This window comes from Centroberyx gerrardi, chromosome 2 (assembly GCF_048128805.1).
Source record: "Centroberyx gerrardi isolate f3 chromosome 2, fCenGer3.hap1.cur.20231027, whole genome shotgun sequence".
In the NCBI taxonomy this organism is placed as follows: Eukaryota; Metazoa; Chordata; class Actinopteri; order Beryciformes; family Berycidae; genus Centroberyx; species Centroberyx gerrardi.
The window spans coordinates 7,592,656-7,611,720 of record NC_135998.1 but is presented as its reverse complement, the minus strand read 5'-3'; the positions used below and the strand labels follow the sequence as shown (position 1 = coordinate 7,611,720).

General features: G+C 41.5%; 1 protein-coding gene across 1 annotated transcript in view; it reads right to left on the bottom strand.

The window, feature by feature from the left end:
• phf24 (PHD finger protein 24) overlaps positions 1 to 16,676 on the bottom strand; it is a 28,755-nt gene extending 12,079 nt beyond the window's left edge. The window contains exons 1-2 of the mRNA XM_071911656.2: positions 16,251 to 16,676; positions 12,689 to 12,874 (exon numbers count right to left, since the gene is read on the bottom strand). Coding sequence (XP_071767757.1) covers positions 12,689 to 12,874; positions 16,251 to 16,676 — 612 coding nt within the window. The remainder of the gene's footprint in view (positions 1 to 12,688; positions 12,875 to 16,250) is intronic.
• Positions 16,677 to 19,065: the final 2,389 nt, after the last annotated feature.

The window sequence follows — 19,065 nt, the reverse complement described above, 5'->3', positions numbered from 1 at the left end:
TCGGACTCACATTATAACTTCCATTAAGGTGATTTCTGCTGCAGGTGTGCAGAGAATGCAGATTTGCTATCTCTGTAATTAGCGACTTGACAGAATATGCGGGCTGACAGACATTCAAAACTGAAGCGGATAATGGTCTGTGATGTGTGAAATTCCTCGAGGCACAGGTTTATGGTGGACAGATGACGTTTATTGTTTTGCTGTCGCTGCCAAAATATCTCGATTAAATCGTTAACCTGCATTATGGGAGCTGAAATAGGCTACCAATACAAGTCTAATGTAAAGATTTATGCAATCTATAGTTATCTTGCCAGCCTCTTGTGGTTCTGGAGTAAACATCAGTAAATTCATGGGCAGGAGAAGTCATAGGAGGCAATGGTGTGATTATTTATCATACAAAAGGTATAAGATAAGAGGTATGATGAAACTTTAATGATCCCTTTGGGAAAATTGAGTCAGGTCAAGTCAAGTGTAGCAATTAGTCAAGCACTTCACAACGGCCACATTATGAAAACACTAAATGAAAACGACAATCATCAAGCTTAGACCCTCAACTGAGGACAAGAAAAAAACGAAAAATACAAACCTTAAGAGGGATATTCAGAGAGAGGGATTCCCCTACCAATGGTCAAACTATTGCAGGATAAAATAAAACAATACGAAAGAAAAAAATGAATCTAAATAATAATGGAGCATGTAGGGGTTATGTAAAACTACTCAACCAACAATTTCACAAAAATATAAAGTAGAAATAGATGGATAAAGGTATGAAGAAAGTATGGATTACAGCATTAAGAGGGTGCGTAAAATAGCAGGTATAGTGTAGGTATAGTATGCTTGTGTGTGTATGTGTGTGTGTGTGTGTGCGCACACGAGTGTACACAGATGCATGGTGCATGCATGTTTTGATTCTGTCGACCATGAGCTGCTGTTAGGCAGACTCAGTGATGTCGGTATGGGTGACAAGGCTATAGAGTGGTTCAGTGTGTATATACAGATGGTCACAAGTCAAGCTTTATGGAGATCTCTAAGGGAGTCCCCCAAGGTTCAATTTTAGCCCCTGTCTTATTTTCTATTTTTATAAATAACATTGGGAAGGACATGCTTACAGCGAAGGTGCGTCTTTATGCAGATGATACAATAGTCTACTCAGTTGCCTCTTCTCTGAGTCAGGCTGTTGATGAGCTCCAGATTGCCTTTCAACAGCTGCAGGCCTCATTGTATGGTCTAAAATTGGTTCTTAATGCTAAGAAAACCAAATTCATGATCTTTTCCAGAGCTCGCTCCCAGATCTCAGATAATGCCGGCATTCATACCTTAGGAGGGGACTCAATTGAAAGAGTATCATCCTTCAAGTACTTGGGTATTTGGGTGGATGACAAGCTCTCTTTTAGAGTGCATATTGAGAACCTAGTGAAGAAACTGAAGGTTAGGCTGGGTTTTTATTATCAAAATAGGGCCTGCCTTAATTTAGCAGTTAGGAAAACACTTGTACAGGCTACGTGCTTAAGTGTTCTAGACCATAGGTTCCCAAACTTTTCAGCCCCCGACCCCCAAAATAACGGTGCCAGAGACTCGCGACCCCCACTATCCCCGGAGGTGGTTGAAGCATACAAACGTTCGCGCACACACGCACTAATAGGCCTAGGCTATTCAAACACGGGCATAAACACAACACAAAAGAACACAATAGCCTAACAACCATAATATTAATTTATATAGTAATTTAATTTAGTAACGTTAAACTTACCTAATGAGATGGGTGGGCACTATGCTTGGAGCACAACAAGTCCAGTCTGGGTTTAATTTTGGAGACGGCCACTCGGAGATCATCCTCCACGTTCAGTCGCGATCTGTACTTATTTTTAATGTACGTCAGTGCCGAGAAAGTCTTTTCGCATAAGTAGGTAGATCCAAACGGCATCAGTACATCCATTGCGGCCTTGCATAGCTGTGGGTATTCCCTCTCGACTGAAATCCAGAACTCAGCCAGCGTCTTGGAATGAAACGCTGTTTTTAAGGTTCGATCGCTTGACAGTTCAACCAGTGCGTCCTCCAGGTCGGATGACAGGTGTTGTACGGTCGTTACAGTGAATGGTGATCTTATCCAGTCATATTGTTCCGGAGCTCTTTCCTCTGGGAAATACTTGTTAAAGCATGCCAGGAGGGCTTGAAGGTGGGTAGTGATAGACTTCTTCACTGTGTTAACACTCAGTTCATTTTCCTCCATGAATTCATCCAGCTCAGGAAACATATCAATCCTACCCATTTCAACTCGCGCAGTCCAACGTTCGACTTTCCTCATGAATGCGTGGATTTTATCATTCATCGACAGGATGCTTGTGTTTTCACCTTGCAATGACATATTAAGTCCATTCAGTTTATCAAATATGCAAGATAAATACGCTAGCCTTGTTAACCAGTCAGGTCAGTCAGGTGGTCAGCGAGCTGGGACCCATTCTCCATCAGAAATAAGCGCACCTCATCCCGCAGCTCATACAGGCAGGTGAGAACATTTCCTCGCGAAAGCCACCTCACCTCAGTATGGAACAGCAGGCCCTCATGCTCCGAGCCCAGTTCGTTGCAGAGAGTGGCAAACAGCCTGGTGTTGAGTGGACGCGTTTTTATGTAGTTGACCATTTTTATCGCAGTGTCAAGAACACTTTTAAGCTCTGGGTCGAGTGTTTTGCTTGCAAGAGCTTCTCTGTGTATAATACAGTGGGTGAAATTTACGTGAGGCGCCACTTGTAAGACTCTTGCTTTCAGTCCTTTCTTTTTCCCCAGCATCGCCCCAGCACCGTCTGTACAAACACCGATGCACTCGTCCCAAGACAGTCCCTCTTCTTTTAGTTTGTTGTCAAGTTTTGTGAAAATGTCCTCGCCTGTGCACTTTCCATCCAGCGCAGTGCAAATAAGCATGTCCTCCTCAAGTTTTCCGTCAAAACTGTATCTGACGAATACAAGCAGCTGGGCATAGTTTGATATATCTGTGGATTCATCTAACTGTAAAGCATATTTCCCTTTTTTCACTCTGTCAATCAGCTGACACTTTATGTCCTGGGCTAAGTCGGTGATGTGCCGGGCAATGGTGCCGTTAGACAGCGGCACTGATTCAAGCTCACGGGCCAGTTTATCCCCATGCATAGCCCGACTTATAGCTATAGCAGCGGGTTTGATTAGGGTTTCCCCGATTGTGTGTGGCTTTTTTGCCTGTGCAATTAAGTATGCCACCTCATATGACGCCTTTTGAGCTTTGGCAGGGATTGTTGTTTGTTTTGGTAGGACTTTCTTTTGGCCTAGCAACTCTCGCTCCTTTTGGCGGAAAAAGTCTACTGGTTTCGCAGCAAGGGAGGAGTGCTTGGTTTTCAAGTGTCGTAGCATTTTTACAGGCTTTAGGCTTTCATGTGCAAGCACCTCAGTGCACACGACACATTGGGGATGTTGTACATTGTTGACAACGACGCATGTGAATCCATACTGGATATATTCCTCTCGATACTTTCGACACTTGGAGGAAGGCTGGTCCGACTGCTGATGGATGTCCTTACCCACACAGCGGTCTCCTCCCGTACCAGAGGTCGATGGCCTTTCTGACGGTGGAACTGCTTCTCCGCTCTCCTCTGCTGGCCTCTCTGCTTTGTCTTTGATTGGTATTAACCAACGTTTCATTTTGACGAAAATAATATGCTAGGCTTAAGCCTTTTGATTTGAGCTAGTTAGCTACGTTCGCAATGTTTCCTTTGGTGCCGCAAATGACCTCAACGATGCTGTCGCTAATCTGTCGTAATCACCTCAAGGGTTGCGTGGGGACAAAGAAAATCGGTAGGCTGATGACATATTTTTCTATCTGCATTGTATTATTTTAAATTTAAATACTATTTTTACCTTTCGTAACAATTATGGTTAAAATAGGCTATTGTTAATCGTTTTTAAATTGTATTTCACACATTCTGGAACTCATCTCGCGACCCCCCCCCCCCACTTTGGGAACCACTGTTCTAGACTATGGGGACATTATTTACATGCATGCCGCCTCCTCTACACTTCGCTGCCTAGACTCTGTGTATTCACAGTTCTCTACGTTTTATATCCAACTCATTGTCCCATACACATCACTGTGTACTTTATGATCTGGTCTCCTGGTCTTCATTAAGCCTAAGGAGACAGCAGCATTGGTATATTTTTATTTACAAAGCCATACTGGGTAAACTCCCTTCATATCTGTGTAATCTCCTATCATTGACCAACAGCTATTATGATTTTCGCTCCACTAGATGGCTGCTCTACCAGGTACCCAGGATTTGCTCAGAACTTGGTAGAGCAGCTTTCTCCTATTTGGCGCCCTGGTCATGGAATAACCTTCAGAACACACTACAGCTTAATGATTTTGTCTCCCTGGGAGAGTTCAAAGCTCTGATAAAAAACTGTTTTTTTGGGTTTTTTTTTAACCTTTATGTAACCAGGAAGGTCAATTAAGAACAAATCCTTATTTACAATGATGGCCTGGCAAAAGGACAAAAGGAAAGGACCTCTTGAAGAGTAAGGAGAAAGGATTGAGAAAAAAAAAAAATAAAGCAAGCAAAGGAGACTGAGCAACAAAAACAATCCAGACACATGTTAAAAACCATGATTTGGAATACATACAAGGCAGAGGCAGAGAAAAACCAACACAGTATGGGAACAGAACACCGAACAGACATATTTGATTGGGCAGTTGCAGGGCTGGGATGCAGCTGCAGGTGTGGAAATCTCTGATAGTCCTACACTGCAGAAAATCTCTATTTTAACAAGTCATTTAGTCTGTTATTGAGTCCTAAAATTGTACTTCTCTTCAAGTGAAAAAAAACTGCCAATGTGGTGAGATAATTTCACTTGTTTCCAGTGCAAATCAACTTGCTTCAAGAATTTTGTAGAATCAAGTGTCATTTTCTTGATAGCAGTGCAGTGATCTGCCTTATTCTGACTTGTATCAAGATACTGACACTCATTTCTAGAAAATTCTTGAAACAAGTGAAGCTGCATTGGAAACAAGTGGAGTTATTTCACCTCACTGGCAGAATTTTTCTCTTGGTTTAAGAAAAATAAGAGTTGAAGGCTGAATATGAGACTAAATGACTGGATGTTTTTTACAGTGTAGTCCTTAAAAGCAGCGAGGGAGATACAATTGTCCAGCTTCAAATTCTCTGCAGCTCATTCCAGTTGCTGGGAGCAGCAAACTGGAAAGAGGACTGACCAAAGAGAGGTATTAGCACAGATTCCTGTGCCCCAGCAATGCCCCAACTCAACACAAATACAGTCTGCTGCCGCTGCCGCCCCAACAGCACTATATCCACCTATCCCCAGCCTGAAAATGAGGAGGCTCCACACAAACAAGGCTACAGAGCCTGATTACAGCAGCCGCAGGGAACTAAAAAATGTGTGCCAACCAGCTGGGTGGTGTCCTCAAGCATCTCTTCAACCCGTCATGCAGACTGCAGCAGCGGTTGACACCACTATATGGAAATCATCTTGCAAGTGGTACCCCAGTGTCCACAGCAATTACAGAAAAGCGGCACTAATATTGCTACCTGCTCCACAGGGCATACTCGCATTTGCATAAAGCTGGAAGCACGGTGAGAAATCAAGTTGGGTTTTTTTTGTTTTTTTTGCATTGCCTTCAACACCACACAGTTCCTCCTGCAGGGGGATTAGCTCTGGGTGATGCAAGTGGATGCTCCCACTTAACTTTTCTTTTTTTAGCTGCCACCAGCCACCAGCAGCTAGTATCACTGCAAAAAATGTCCATCTTAACAACATTTAGTCTCATATTCAGTCTTAAAATCTAATCTTTCATAAAACAAGTGAAAAATTCTACTCATCAGGTGAGATAATCACACTTGTTTCCAATGTAGTTTCCTTAATACAAGTGGCAATTTGTTGAAACAAGGCAGAATAAAGCAGATCGCTCGACTAGTAACAAGAAAATGACATTTGATTCAACAAAATTCTTCAAATTGATTTGCATTGGGAACAAGTGAACTCATCTCATCCCACTGGTAGATTTGTTCACTTGTTTGAGAGTCAATATTTGAATAAATTACTTACTAACAGGGATATATATTTTTTGCAGTGTGTAAGTCACTCAGTCAGTTGGCTGGTCCCAAAGATTTCCAGATATGAAGACTGTATAAGCCTGACTGCTGCATCACTTTGAGTTTAGTTTGGTTGGTAAAGCGTATGTCTGTCATGCTGGAAATCCTGGGTTTTAATCCCGACTGAGTCAGTTTTGCGCTACCATTTTATCATGCATGCTGGCTTCCCTCAGAACATGTAGGCCTACGCTCTTTCAAACAGCTGCAGCCTCATTCTCGAATGTGCACCCACTGTTGGGCATCAATCATGAAAATTAATACTTGTCAATAATGACTGAATGCACTGAATTCTCTCTCTCTCTCTGTATGTGTTTGTGGCCGTGTGTAGGCCGGTGTGTGTGTGTGTGTGTGTGTGTGTGTGTGTGTGTGTGTGTGTGTGTGTGTGTGAGAGAGAGAGAGAGAGAGAGAGAGAGAGAGAGAGAGAGAGAGAGAGAGAGAGAGAGAGAGAATGTAGCCTACTGTTGGTAAATATCAAGCAGTATGCTTGGTGGCTAGAACTGAATAGGAGTTCCTTTCATAAGCCCCATCCCCTGATCTGGATTTCCCCTCAAATGTCCTGGCTGTCCTGGTCGCTCCTGGACCACCAAGCTGGTCGCAGCTTATCACAAATTGCGTGCTTGTTTAAATATTGAGATACAACACTTTAACAGAGTGCAACCTTAGATGGGCCACTAGAGGGCTTTTGGTGTCTTTCTGAAAAAAAAACCATGCTTTCTCTCTTGATGTTTTATACTCAGCCTTGGGTAGCTGCTCTTGGTAGCAATTATGTAATTATCAAAGCCACACAAAAGTCCAGCATGGGCAAACTTTAAGAAAGCAAAGATAATGTTGTTCAGAAGGTATGTGGAACAGAGTTGTGGTTTCTGAATCATCTCAAAGAGCTTCCAGCTATTTCTACCAGTAAGGAAGATGGTAGCAAAGTAGCATGACAACAGTCAACACAGTCTCATAAATTTTCATAAAATGAGCACAAACTCTGAAACCCAGATTACTTGTTGTGGACACAACAGTTAAATGTTAAATTAAAACTCACAGTAGAAATGTTCATGGTACAGTATGAGTTGAGGATCAAACGCGGGTCGCTGGAGTTGAAGGCAGATGTTTACACCCACCACCACACCTTTATTTTCCACTGCACTATTCCAATGTCAAACTACTACCAAAAGGAGATCGGGCATTTGCTGTTCGAGCCCCGCAGCTGTGGAACTCCCTCCCTGAGGATCTTAGGCTAGCAAAGTCATTGCATTCTTTTAAATCGCTTCTTAAAACCCACTTTTACAGGAAGGCTTTTTCATAGTATTTACAGTATTTCTGTCTGTTTTTCATTTATTTTTATCACTTTTATCTTATTACTTTTATTATAAACTTTGTTTTATTTGGTGTCTATGCTTCATGTTTTATTTATTTTTATCTTATTTATGACAATGTTGGACTCCTGAGTATGTTGTACTCTTTTATCATGTTTTGTAAAGCACTTTGTAACTTTGTTTTGAAAAGCGCTATACAAATAAAGATTATTATTATATTACCTGTTTCTACTCCCTTACGTAATCCTTTTGCTGTGGGAAAATGTATTTCTCTCACTTTTTGTGCATGGAGCAAGTAATTCACGAAATTTCAGGAGACCAGGCTCCAACATGTGTGCAAGCTCCTGGTAATCTACTTTAGCCTTTGTCATTTTTGGTTCAAATGCCACACTGGCCGGGAACTTTTTAAGGCAATAACATTTGAATTTCTTGGTTATGTACAGTCTTTCGTCTTAACCTTTTTTCAAACGTTGTCCCTACTGGCCACTGTACACTCTCTCTCTAACTGTGAGCCAATCAAATCAAAATGGTAGCGTCTTAACTTCTGCAAGTTTTTCCTCCAGTTTCTCTGTTGCTTGGATGGCTAATTAGCCTAAAGTTAGTAGAAATGCAACATTATCCCCGTGTGGTGACACAGGTGTGACAGGCAAAAAATAATATGTAAATCTGCTCTTGTCTCTTTATTGAATGTTTCACACAGGACTTGATTCTGTACACAAAATAGCATTGGAAATAGTTATGGTGAAATGTTTTTGTGGAAAAATGCATATTAATTATTTTGGCTGGTAAAAATTATTCTTGGCATGTAATAATTTTTTTTTGGCTCACCAGCCCTTGGCACTGGAGCCAAAAAGTTAATTTCAGAAACTGCTACCGAATAACACAGAAGCACCCCAAGAAATCATTTGGTCACCTCTCCTGTTCACCCACCAGGCCTCTGATTTCAGATGAAACCGCATGTCGAGTCAGTTACACAGGTTCTCAGATGTCTCCAGGTGACTCAGCATGACAAGAGAGGATTATTACAGAAGCCTGGAGGAAAGCTTTGTATCAGGCGGATGTCGATTTGGTCCAGACCTGCAAATACCTCCGGCTCCACTTGGACAGCGTGCTTACAGGAAAGAACAGAGTCATTGTTCTTGAGGAGTCTTTAGTCTTTCAACTTGTGCAATTATGTATGTTTTATCAGATCCTCATGGCCACTGTGCTTTGCTGTTGCAGAGAGGTCAAGCACATGGTCAAAAAGCTCATGAGAATGTCTTGCTCTGAACTGTGTTGGTAGTAGTAGTAGAGAAAAGAGTATTTGCATGGATGTTGGACAGCACCTTCAGCCAGGGGTGGAAAGAGTGCTAGAATGTCCTATTCAAGTAGAAGTAGGCTACTGTTACTTTGCTGATATTTTACTTAAAAAGTAATGATCTTTCCCATGTGATTCTAAAAGGATGAGAGGACAGAGTTCAAACTAGATTATTTTAATTGGAAAACTACATTACAAACAAAGTAAAACCAGATTACTCTCCTCTTCTTTGTTGACTGCAAATGGCTCCACAATTGGCCAGTTTACGAGTGTCCGGTTTCTGTTGCTTATGGAGAGCCACAACATTTGTATTCTGTAATGGATGTGATTTAAAATGTAGCTGAGTACAATTACTGACTTTAAAAAATACTCCAAAAAGGTACAAGTACACAAAAAAGCTACTCAAGTACAGTAACTGGAGTGAATGTGATTAGTTTCTTCCAGCCTTGCCTCCAGCCTAGGCTCATCCCACTCCGGTGGTCCAAGCAGCACTTCAGGTGGATTATTCGTGATTATTTATTTGTGCTTCCTCCCACAGCAGCAGCAGCATTATAGCCTCATAGCCATCTGGGAGGCTGTTGAGAACTGCTTTATCATATTCGCATATGTAATCTACTCTCTTTCTCTCTCTCCTCTCTCTCCTCTCTTACTCTTCTACAGCTTCAGCCACAACTCTGGACCTGTGAATACTGTGAAATATGTAAATATGTGACTATGTGACAATGCCCCAGAGTTACATATATTTTATTGTGTCTTTATATTCTGTTGCATTATTATAATTTTCTCTATTATGCTGTCTATCTCATTGGGCTGGTGACGAAGCCACAACTTCCCACCTGGAATTTGTAAAGTATCTACTTATCAGTCTGTCTATTGTTCTAAAAATATTGATATATTGATTTATCTCCTTTGCTGGCTCTATGCCAGTTAATATCCATGTGGATCTGTCTGCCTGTTAATCAGAATAATGCTGAATTTATTTATGCTACAGACGCTTCTGTTTTATTTACATGGTGCACGGATTGAAGCAAATCCATAATTAGGCATCACCACTATGCTTTTGGGATTGCCTATATTCTCAGCCATATATCTATATATCTGTTTATCACCAGCAGGAGGCTTTATTCTGTTCTTGCCTTCTTCTCTAAGTCTTAAAATCTGTCTAAGAAATAAAGTAATGTGATTTGTTAGGTTCCCTAAGCATTACACCATGAAACACCAACTGCATGCACAGCAATCAAATTGACAATCTGCCCAACTTTTTTTCAACTCACTTTTCCTTCAGTTCATATCCACAAAAAAGGTGACCTTAAAAGTGCTTAACAAATTTACACAACAAGCCACAACATCTGGAAAGTATTTTCTCTACGATTGAAAAAGCCCTTAGGGAATAAAAAATAATAATAATAACACATTCTAATCTCATCCTGGCCACTTGCATAAATAACCATTTACATAAAGTTCCTTTAAAGACGCTAAGTGACAAAGAGTGAGCTGATAATGATGCGCTTGATTCATAATTTGATTTAGTTGCAGTGTTATATCATTCCAGGCTGCCTCATATTGTTTGCAGCTTCATATTGTTTGAAGCTTCATATTGTTTGAAGCTTCATATTGTTTGCAGCTTCATATTGTTTGAAGCTTCATATTGTTTGAAGCTTCATATTGTTTGAAGCTTCATATTGTTTGGAAAGTGCTCTATTGTTAAAAATTTAATCTTCTTAACATCTACCACTCAGCACTCTTAGGGTGTGATCACACCTACAGTTTGTTTTCTTTGGTTTTTGGTTTTCTTCTTTGTTGCCTTTTTGGATTTGATTCGTTTAGGTTCGCACTGCCCAGTTACAAGTGAACCAAGGCTTCTAAGCAAAAGTCACATGACTCACAAGCAGCTTGTTTATTGGACAGAGTTTTGGTAACCTGTCATCCTGCCAGGCTAGAGATTTTGGCAGCAGAGGAAATCAAAACAAACCTGATTCCAGTCCCTGTAAATTTAGCTAAGCGTGATGGACTTGTCTGTCTCTTCTTCTCTGGTATTCATACCAGTTAAGAACACATGAAGAAATAGCTGAATATGAATATGAGTCAGCCGAGACCGCGGTTTGCCCTCGCTTCATTTTGTTTTGCTAGTCTTTCTAAGCATGAGTAACTGCTGGCTATCAGATGTAAACATCCGTGTCCTTATATCCATAAAAACTGTGCGATTTGGATTCATTTTCTGTAGTTGGTCCTCACTCCTAACGAATCGCACCAAAGTTCACTTGGAAGAGGGCCGAGACACGCAACTTCCACTAGAGTTTGAATGACATCGTTCTCACCTGCCCAAACAAACCGAACTAAAGGAGTAAAAAGCACCAGAGTTTGAATAAACCGCTCCAAACACGCTTGTCTTAGTGCTAAATACACGCTTGGTTCTCTGCTCTGTCAGGATCACACACCGGCGCCCTCTTAAAAGCGAAAATGATGAGAAAAAAAACATAAGCCAGCGCTTTAAAGACAGGTCCCCGGTATGCATGCACCCTTGGAGTCCCTTCGTCTGATTGGACGCCACTGAGCCGTGCATGCGGCCGCCTGCTTTGAAGGCTGCCTGCAAATCAACTTTGAGGAAAACTTTAGCCCATCTGCCAGCAGCATCAGCTCCCAGCGCCTGTGTGAAATTAAATGTCAGAGGTGGCAGAAGGGGGGATTTGTGACAACTGACTAACGTGCTAACAAAATAGCTTGTTTCTTCAGCTATGAACACTAGAATTCGCAATTTAAATAAAACATCTCTCTCTCTCTCCCTCACACTGAATTGTCTCCTCCTTTGTCTTACACCCCCATTCCTCACACACTGAGGGAACCAGCCAGAGAGAGAAGACCTTTCACTGTCCTCTCTCAGATTGTGTGAAAACATCCCTCTCCCTAACTCAAGTTTGGCAAATGATTTCAACTCTCACGGCTGGAGAGAGAGAGAGAGAGAGAGAGAGAGAGAGAGAGAGAGAGAGAGAGAGAGAGAGAGAGAGAGAGGCCCCTACTCCACTCTGAAGTGTTCTCCAGCAAAAGCACTCTTCTGCTGTTTATGCTTGAATTAAAACAGATTGCATTAGCCTCTTACAGGGCGATGATCACCAGAGAGTCATCGATTTTGACATCTGCCTGGAATTCCTGATGAGAATCCGGGCATTTTGTTTCATTGTTTAAAAAAAAAAAAAAAAAAAAACACTGAAAACTCTTCCAACCCACTACAACATTGCCTCACTTTTGTTTGAAATCTAGTTGAAATAGTTGCACGATAAACACTTGAAGTGTATTAACAGCTGTGCAGCATAATAACAGCTGTCAAACCTGGTGTATCCATCACCCATTGTCTTTGTGTGTGAGCATGTATTGCCAGAGATGGAAGTCTACACAAATTCACAAAGTAGGCCTACCTCAGTATTTCAAATCCTTTACTCAAGACAAAGTATAAAAGTAGATGGTCTTAAATTTACTTAAAGTATAAAAGTAAAAGTAGACATCTCAAAAAAGCATTTCTAATGTACTAAACTGGTTCTGAACTGAGTGTTCCTCTGAATCACAGATGAGAAAGAGTCTGAAGATCAAATCACTTTCTTTCTCACAGCTGAATTCACTAATGTTAATTCTCTGCTCTCTTGTTGCTTCTCTCTCTCTCTGTCCCCTTCCCTCCTTTTTGGTGTCGCTTTGCTGAACAAGCAGCCAATCGCATTTGGCGCTTGATCAGTTGCTGATTTCCCGAGAGTAACGAGTCTGTTTTGAAAATGTAGTGAGTAGATTTTTCTTTTGAAATGTAGTGAGTAAAAGTAAAAATGTCTTAAGTGAAAGAAAAGTAGAGATACTTGAAAATCTTACTTAAGTACAGTAACAAAGTATTTTACTTCCCATCTCTAGTGCAAGCATATGCATTCGTAAACATTTGTGTTTGCTTCCAGCGAGTGTAGTTGCAGACTTACGCAGTAGTAGCAGCTCCAGCCTGTGACAGTGTGGGCTATATCCCTCATCTCCTGTAAGGCTTCGGCGCGCAGGTATCCCAGCTCCCTCAGGCAGCCGTCATGAAACACCCGCGTGCAGATCCTGCAGGGGTAAAGGTCGTCGGCCGTCCACACCTCACACACGTCACACATCTCATCGCTCGGCGGCTGGGGAGAGAGAGAGCGGAGCGAGAGATCAGCGAACGAACTGCTGATCAGCGAAAACTTTAGACTTGCTGGGGCAAAGACAGAACAAAGCGCAGAAAATTGAAGAAAGGTTCAAGTAAAGGGGTTTTGTCCCAAGTTTATGTGGACAAAGAGAGAGATAATCCCTCCCAACTGCCTGCGGGCTCGCTCATGGCCTCATTCTGAAATTCATAGCATCAAGAGGAAGCATATTTTAAACTAGACTCTGGATATAAAAACTACCAGTCAAAAGTTTGGACACTCCTGATTGAATTTACTATGCTTTTCATTCTCTTAAAGCCATTTTGATCTAACAGCTTCTGCTTAAATGCTTGAAATTAGTTTTTTTTAGACAAATATAAATAGTGAAGTTGATGCCTGTATGAATTTCTTTCCAAAGCCTTTGCCTTTCCATCAAGGCAAAGGGCGGCTACTTTAAATAATCTAAAATATAAGATAGTTTTGATTTGTTTAACACTTTTTTGGTCCCTGCATAATTCCATTTGTGTTATTTCATAGTTTTGATGTCTTTACTATTATTCTAAAATGTGGAAAATAGTAAAAATAAAGAAAAATGTGGTGTGTCCAAACTTTTGACTGGTAGTGTATATAGATAGATAGATAGATAGATCATCCACCCATTCATTGCAATTTGAGATAATAAGAATTATTAAAGCTCAAATAGTGATACCACAGAATAGTGACCGATCCACACTAACTTCTCATTCAAGGCAGCGCTGCCTCTGACATGAGAAGTGATGTGTGTGCCCTCTCTAACATCTGTTCAATGTTGTTCCTTGTCCGAACTTCTGGCCCTTCCCTCTAGACTCAATTTACAGCCCGGATGCACTCAGCTGTCAAGCCAGTGGAGATGATTGCGAGATGCTCCAGTGGTTAGGCTCACAAAGACAGAGTCAGTTCTCTCCCTCGCTGTTTGCATCTCTAATTCAGTGCCACAGCACAAGTTTCGGGGGGGTAAACACATCATGAGATGCGACCTCGTCAAGCCTACTCAGTGACAGCTTATCTTAAAGTAAAAAGAGTCCACCTACATGCTCTGGCTATGCTCAAAAGTCAGCAGTTTTGTTAAATATGACACATTTTGTGCTGTCAAATATTTAAACAGTTTCATTCAAACAAGAGATTTCCACTTGACAAGAAATGGTCCGCTGTCAATTGTCTATGAGTCACTGTCAGTAATACCAATAATTACAGGAATTTTGTGAAGGGCCTGAAAATACAGCTACTTATTTTTAACTGATTTATTCTAAGTAGAATCAGCTGAGATAGCCTGACAAATTTAGTTATAAAACCCTACTTTGTTGAGAAAACCCCAATGGATAATTATTTCCCACAAAATTCATAACTGTGGTCATTATTCTATTAATGAAAACTTTTGTAGGAAAAAAGAAAAAATAACTAAAATTCTTTCCGCATGATGCCAAAAAGCAAGATTTCTGTCCAAAGCACTGTTGAGCGAAGATACTGCTGCGGCAAAACCTCTTTAATCTTGAGCTCACATTATAAATGTTGTTAATGGCAAAGCATTATCTCCCTGCATTTGCTTTGCCTTCAGCGGTGGTTGCCTCTCTTTTCGAAGGTGTTTTCATTTATTTTTCTCAACTTGTATTTAACCAAGAAGGTCAATTAAAAACAAATTAAAGTTTGTAATGGCGGCCTTGCAAAAGAAAAATGGCTTTTGAGGGGCAGGAGGTTGGGATTAAAATTAAATTAAATTAAACCAAATAAAACCACACAAAGACACAACTGAGGTAAAGGGATATACAATCAGACAGGTAAACAATAGAAGACTAACAAACTGTAGGCCTAACTGCCTCCTTATGGTTACTTAAAGAAATTTCTTTGACAGTCTACATTTAAATTATGTTCACCTATCATCTGTGAATTATAAATGGAAACTTTTTGGAGGTTTTTGGAACTTTCTTAACCCACCATAATCAAAATGCAGGTATGATTTACTCCATTGATTACATACATTACACACAGTAAAAAATACACACAGATATTATGTTTATCTCTAAGATTCCGTCATTCCTCATATTAAAAGATCAGAATATGAATTTAAAAGAGAGAAAACCTGCATTCAATCAATAAATCACTATGTAAACAGTGCCAGTAGTGGGGCGACAGAGTTTCAACAGGGGGCGCCATACTGCAATTACAGATTGGGTCTTTAATGTTCATTGCAAACCAGTGATATTACTACTACCTTCTACTTACATCTGATATAACATCTATTACAGTAATGGAAAAAGTAGCTACTCAAATCCTTTAAGAAAAAGTAGAAATACTCTGATATATTAGCAATCAAAACTTAAGTCCTCTATTCAATATTCTATTAAGTAAAAATATTCTAGTGTTAGAAGTATTATTGATAAATTAGTTAAGTTAAATTAGTGTTAAGTGTCTACAGAAAAAATACATATTCAACATGGACTGCTCTCTTCAATAATCATGCAAGTACCAGTACCTCAAAATTGTACTTAAGCGCAGTACTTGTGTAAAAATATTTAGGTACCATTCTCTTTTTCTTCAGCTGTAAGCTTATTTCAGGCGTTACTGTTCCTGACTCAACCTTTCACAATTCCCCAAACACAAAACCATTTTTCATTACTGCAGAGAGACACTTTTCTTTTTATTTCATCCACCTCCTGTTGAAGTGCAGCATCAGCAGTACAGCAGGTCCCCCATGCAGTGCGTGCTCTTTGCAGGTATCGCCTAAATAGAAAAGCCTGATGTTGTCGGTGCACCTGTGAACCCCGTCCCCCCCATTTGTCGGCAAAAGCCCCGGATACGGCGACCTCTCCGATCCCGCCCGAGCCGCCCGCCCACAAGACGCTTGCCGTGGAGAGCCCTCACATACAAACAACACATCTCACAGCGAGAGTGTGTGTGTGTGTGTGTGTAAATATAACTGGCTTTACAGAAAAAAAACTATTTCAAAGTCACACTTTCTCACCTTCACCAAGGGTGTTTAGATAAAGCTCAAGAGTCCCTGTACAGCCTGGCTGAACAGCTTTATCATCATGCCTAACTTGAGGGGAAAAAAGAGATAATTCGCCGCTGTTGCCATGGCGATTCTTTGACATCTCACAGACATCTCTTTAATCCCGGGACTTGGGGATTTATTAAAGAATAAAGTGTGTGTTTTGTCAAAGTAAAACACCTTTTTTTTATTCTTTAGACGGTTGGTTCTCAATTAGTTTTGCATAATACTCAAATAATACCCTCGCTGTGAAAACTTGATGCGAGATATTAGGGAACATTTAGCCGTTCTTTGTCTGGAACGCTGACACAGCATCTCAAGAAGTGCTGCCTTAAGGCCGCCTCTCCGTACCTGCTCTCTCTTGCCCAGCTCCACCTCTACAAGCTGGTCATCATCCGCATCCCTTTTGGGCCGCACAAAAGCTGGGGGCGTGAGCTGATGGCTCTTGTCCAGATCTTCAGGTTCCACTCCTTTCCCGTCCCTTAGCCTGGACCAAGCCTCCTGGTTGACCTTACACTCATCCCTCGCCGGCGCCGAGGCCTGCTGGGAGGTGGAGGGACCGGCGCTGTTGTCTGTTTCGCCCTGCTCCGCCTCCTCGCCGCTCCTCTCGTTAGAGTTGGCCGCGGTTTCGGCAGGCGCTTCTCCTTCCTCCGCAAACCCTTCTGTCGGCTTGGCTGGGGCCGGGCGCTCCTTCAGGCCCTGCTGGAAAGCGGAGACTACAGCGCTGCACTTCTGCACCTTCTCCACCTGCTGCTTCTTTGACATGAGCACTCCCATGGCTAGAGTTGGATGGAGAGACGGAGAGAGAAAGAGAGGGAAAAAAGAAATAGAGAAGGGTTAGACATGAGTATTACTCCCATGACATTTTATCAAAACCCTGCTTTTCAAGGGCACAGTTATGGTCCAAGGTAAAGAACCACATTCAAAACTTTTTCTTCAATTCCAATAGAAACTTAAAGTGATGGTGAACTTTGGTAGTGCCTTGGGTTGTGTAACTTCCTAGCCATGATATAACCCTAAAATCAGCGATTCTCTGTTACTGTTGCTCCAGTAGAGACGATTGGAGAATTGTTTTTTTCTCTCTCCATTCACTGCCATTATATCGCAAAACAAGTCTCAAAATCACACTTCTAGCTCATTTTTTTATACAAATCATCACTTTCTTTGTTTATTAAACCTTTCAGTTTGAACACCAAAATCCGGCCAGAAGAATTTTGGGGTTCGATTTTGAGACCTGTTCCTCCATACAATGGCAGTGAATGGACTCGGAGAGAGAAAAAAATACAATTCTCCAATTCTCGTCTCTACCGGAGCCCCAGAGCAGCAGAAAACAGAGAATTGCAGATTTTGGGGTTATATCATGTCCAGGAAGCTACACAACCCAAGGTACTACCAAAGTTCACTTTAAAGGGTTATTCACAACTTCTGAGAAGGCTGTACCTTCTATGCTCACTGTCACTGAAAATGAGGATGTAACTCAGTATATACAATAAATCAATATAAGAAAATGTCAGCTCTAATGCTTTCTGCAGTCAATCAGAGGATACTGTACTTATGACCTGCCAGAGTTAGACTTGGAAGGAAGGAAATTCAGTGGCTCCCTCTCAAGTAAAAGGATTTTACATCTACTGGACCAGATCCGCCGATTGAAGAATAACTCAAAACTCTCATTAAAGCGGTTTAAAAGAAAAGTTGATAGACCTACATCACTGGGAATGCAAATTAACCGATGAACTCTCCGACACAAAGATGTTTTTCATGTAAAAGGATGGAAGATTACAAGACGAATATGATGAGAACCCGCTGCGAGTCAGACTGCAAGAGATGAGACCATCAGCGTATGAAAATATTTACTCTTTTATTTACTCTTTGTGCATCTGATCTCACTTTCCGGCGAGCCTCTCCCTCCTTCCACACACACAAGTCTTTCCACTCCTCTTCCTGACACTGATAAGCCCCCTGCCCTTCTGCTCCTATTCCCACGTTTGCGGAGCTCAGCACCCTAACTGATATTTCAAACAGCAGCTCAATTCTCATGTCATCAATGAGCCATGCAAATTTTGACTGAGATGCATTTTTTTTGCACGATTTCAGTGGATCTCTTTGGTGCAAACGATAGAAAATGTGATGTCCAGCAACCCCCAGCACCCTGGCAAAATCTCAGAAAATACACAAGAGAGGCATTTGCATATCATCATACACACCAGGTCTAATAATTTAAATCCTGAGAAAGGACTTGAGGCCCTTGCAGTGGTGGCAGATACTGGAACCGGACTCACCAAGCATCTCTACTATCTACTATCTGTTGTGGTGGGTAAGGGAAACTTATCGATGCAAAAATCTATACTTTGCCCTAATGTGTCTGTGGCTCTCCACAAGGATATTTGTACTCATTATGTGAAGGATAACGTGCATTTGAGTGAAAAAGGGCTAAACTACTTGCCAAGGCTCTGAGAGACCGAAAGCTTAAAAGTAAAGCTGCCAAACAACATAACATCAAGAGTTGTGAAGGTTTTAGAAGATTGTGCATCCCCATCATCTTCTCATAGGGTTAAAGAGCTAAAGGGCTTCTCCAATTCCAAATCTCTAAATTGATCCTCCTCTTCTAGATGTCAGGAAGTGCAAGTAGATCCCCTCTAAAGACAGTCAGTGGAATTTGTCACATTCCTAATGGAAGATTGGAGAACTTTTTCGACCCCCCCACCCTGCTAAAAGTTGCCCAGATTTCCCTCCACTCCTAGAGATGTCATTCCTCCCCTCCTCCTTTTCTTCAAAGAAACCAGATTCTTTCCTCCTCGTTCCCTCAGTAAAATTCCCATATTCTCCACCATTTTTTTCCCCCCCAGAGACATAAAGTCCCTCCTCCGCCTTATTTCCAGAGGTGCCAGGTCCTTCCCCTGACTTTTGTCCAGAGTTTTCAGGATCCTCTGTGAAATTTCCCGAGATAAAGTCCCTCCCTCACACCAGCTCCAGAGATCCCAGGTTCCTCCACCCTTTGGTCCAGAGTTTCGGGGTCCCTCCACCCAACGTTCGGAGCATTCGGGGGATCCCTTCTCCTTTCTATTCAGTGTCTCCAAAGCTTTCAGGTCTTTTGCTTGATTCCTACCGAGTCAGTACATCCTATTCAGAGAGGCCAGCTCCCATTTCTCTCCACTGCATTTCACTT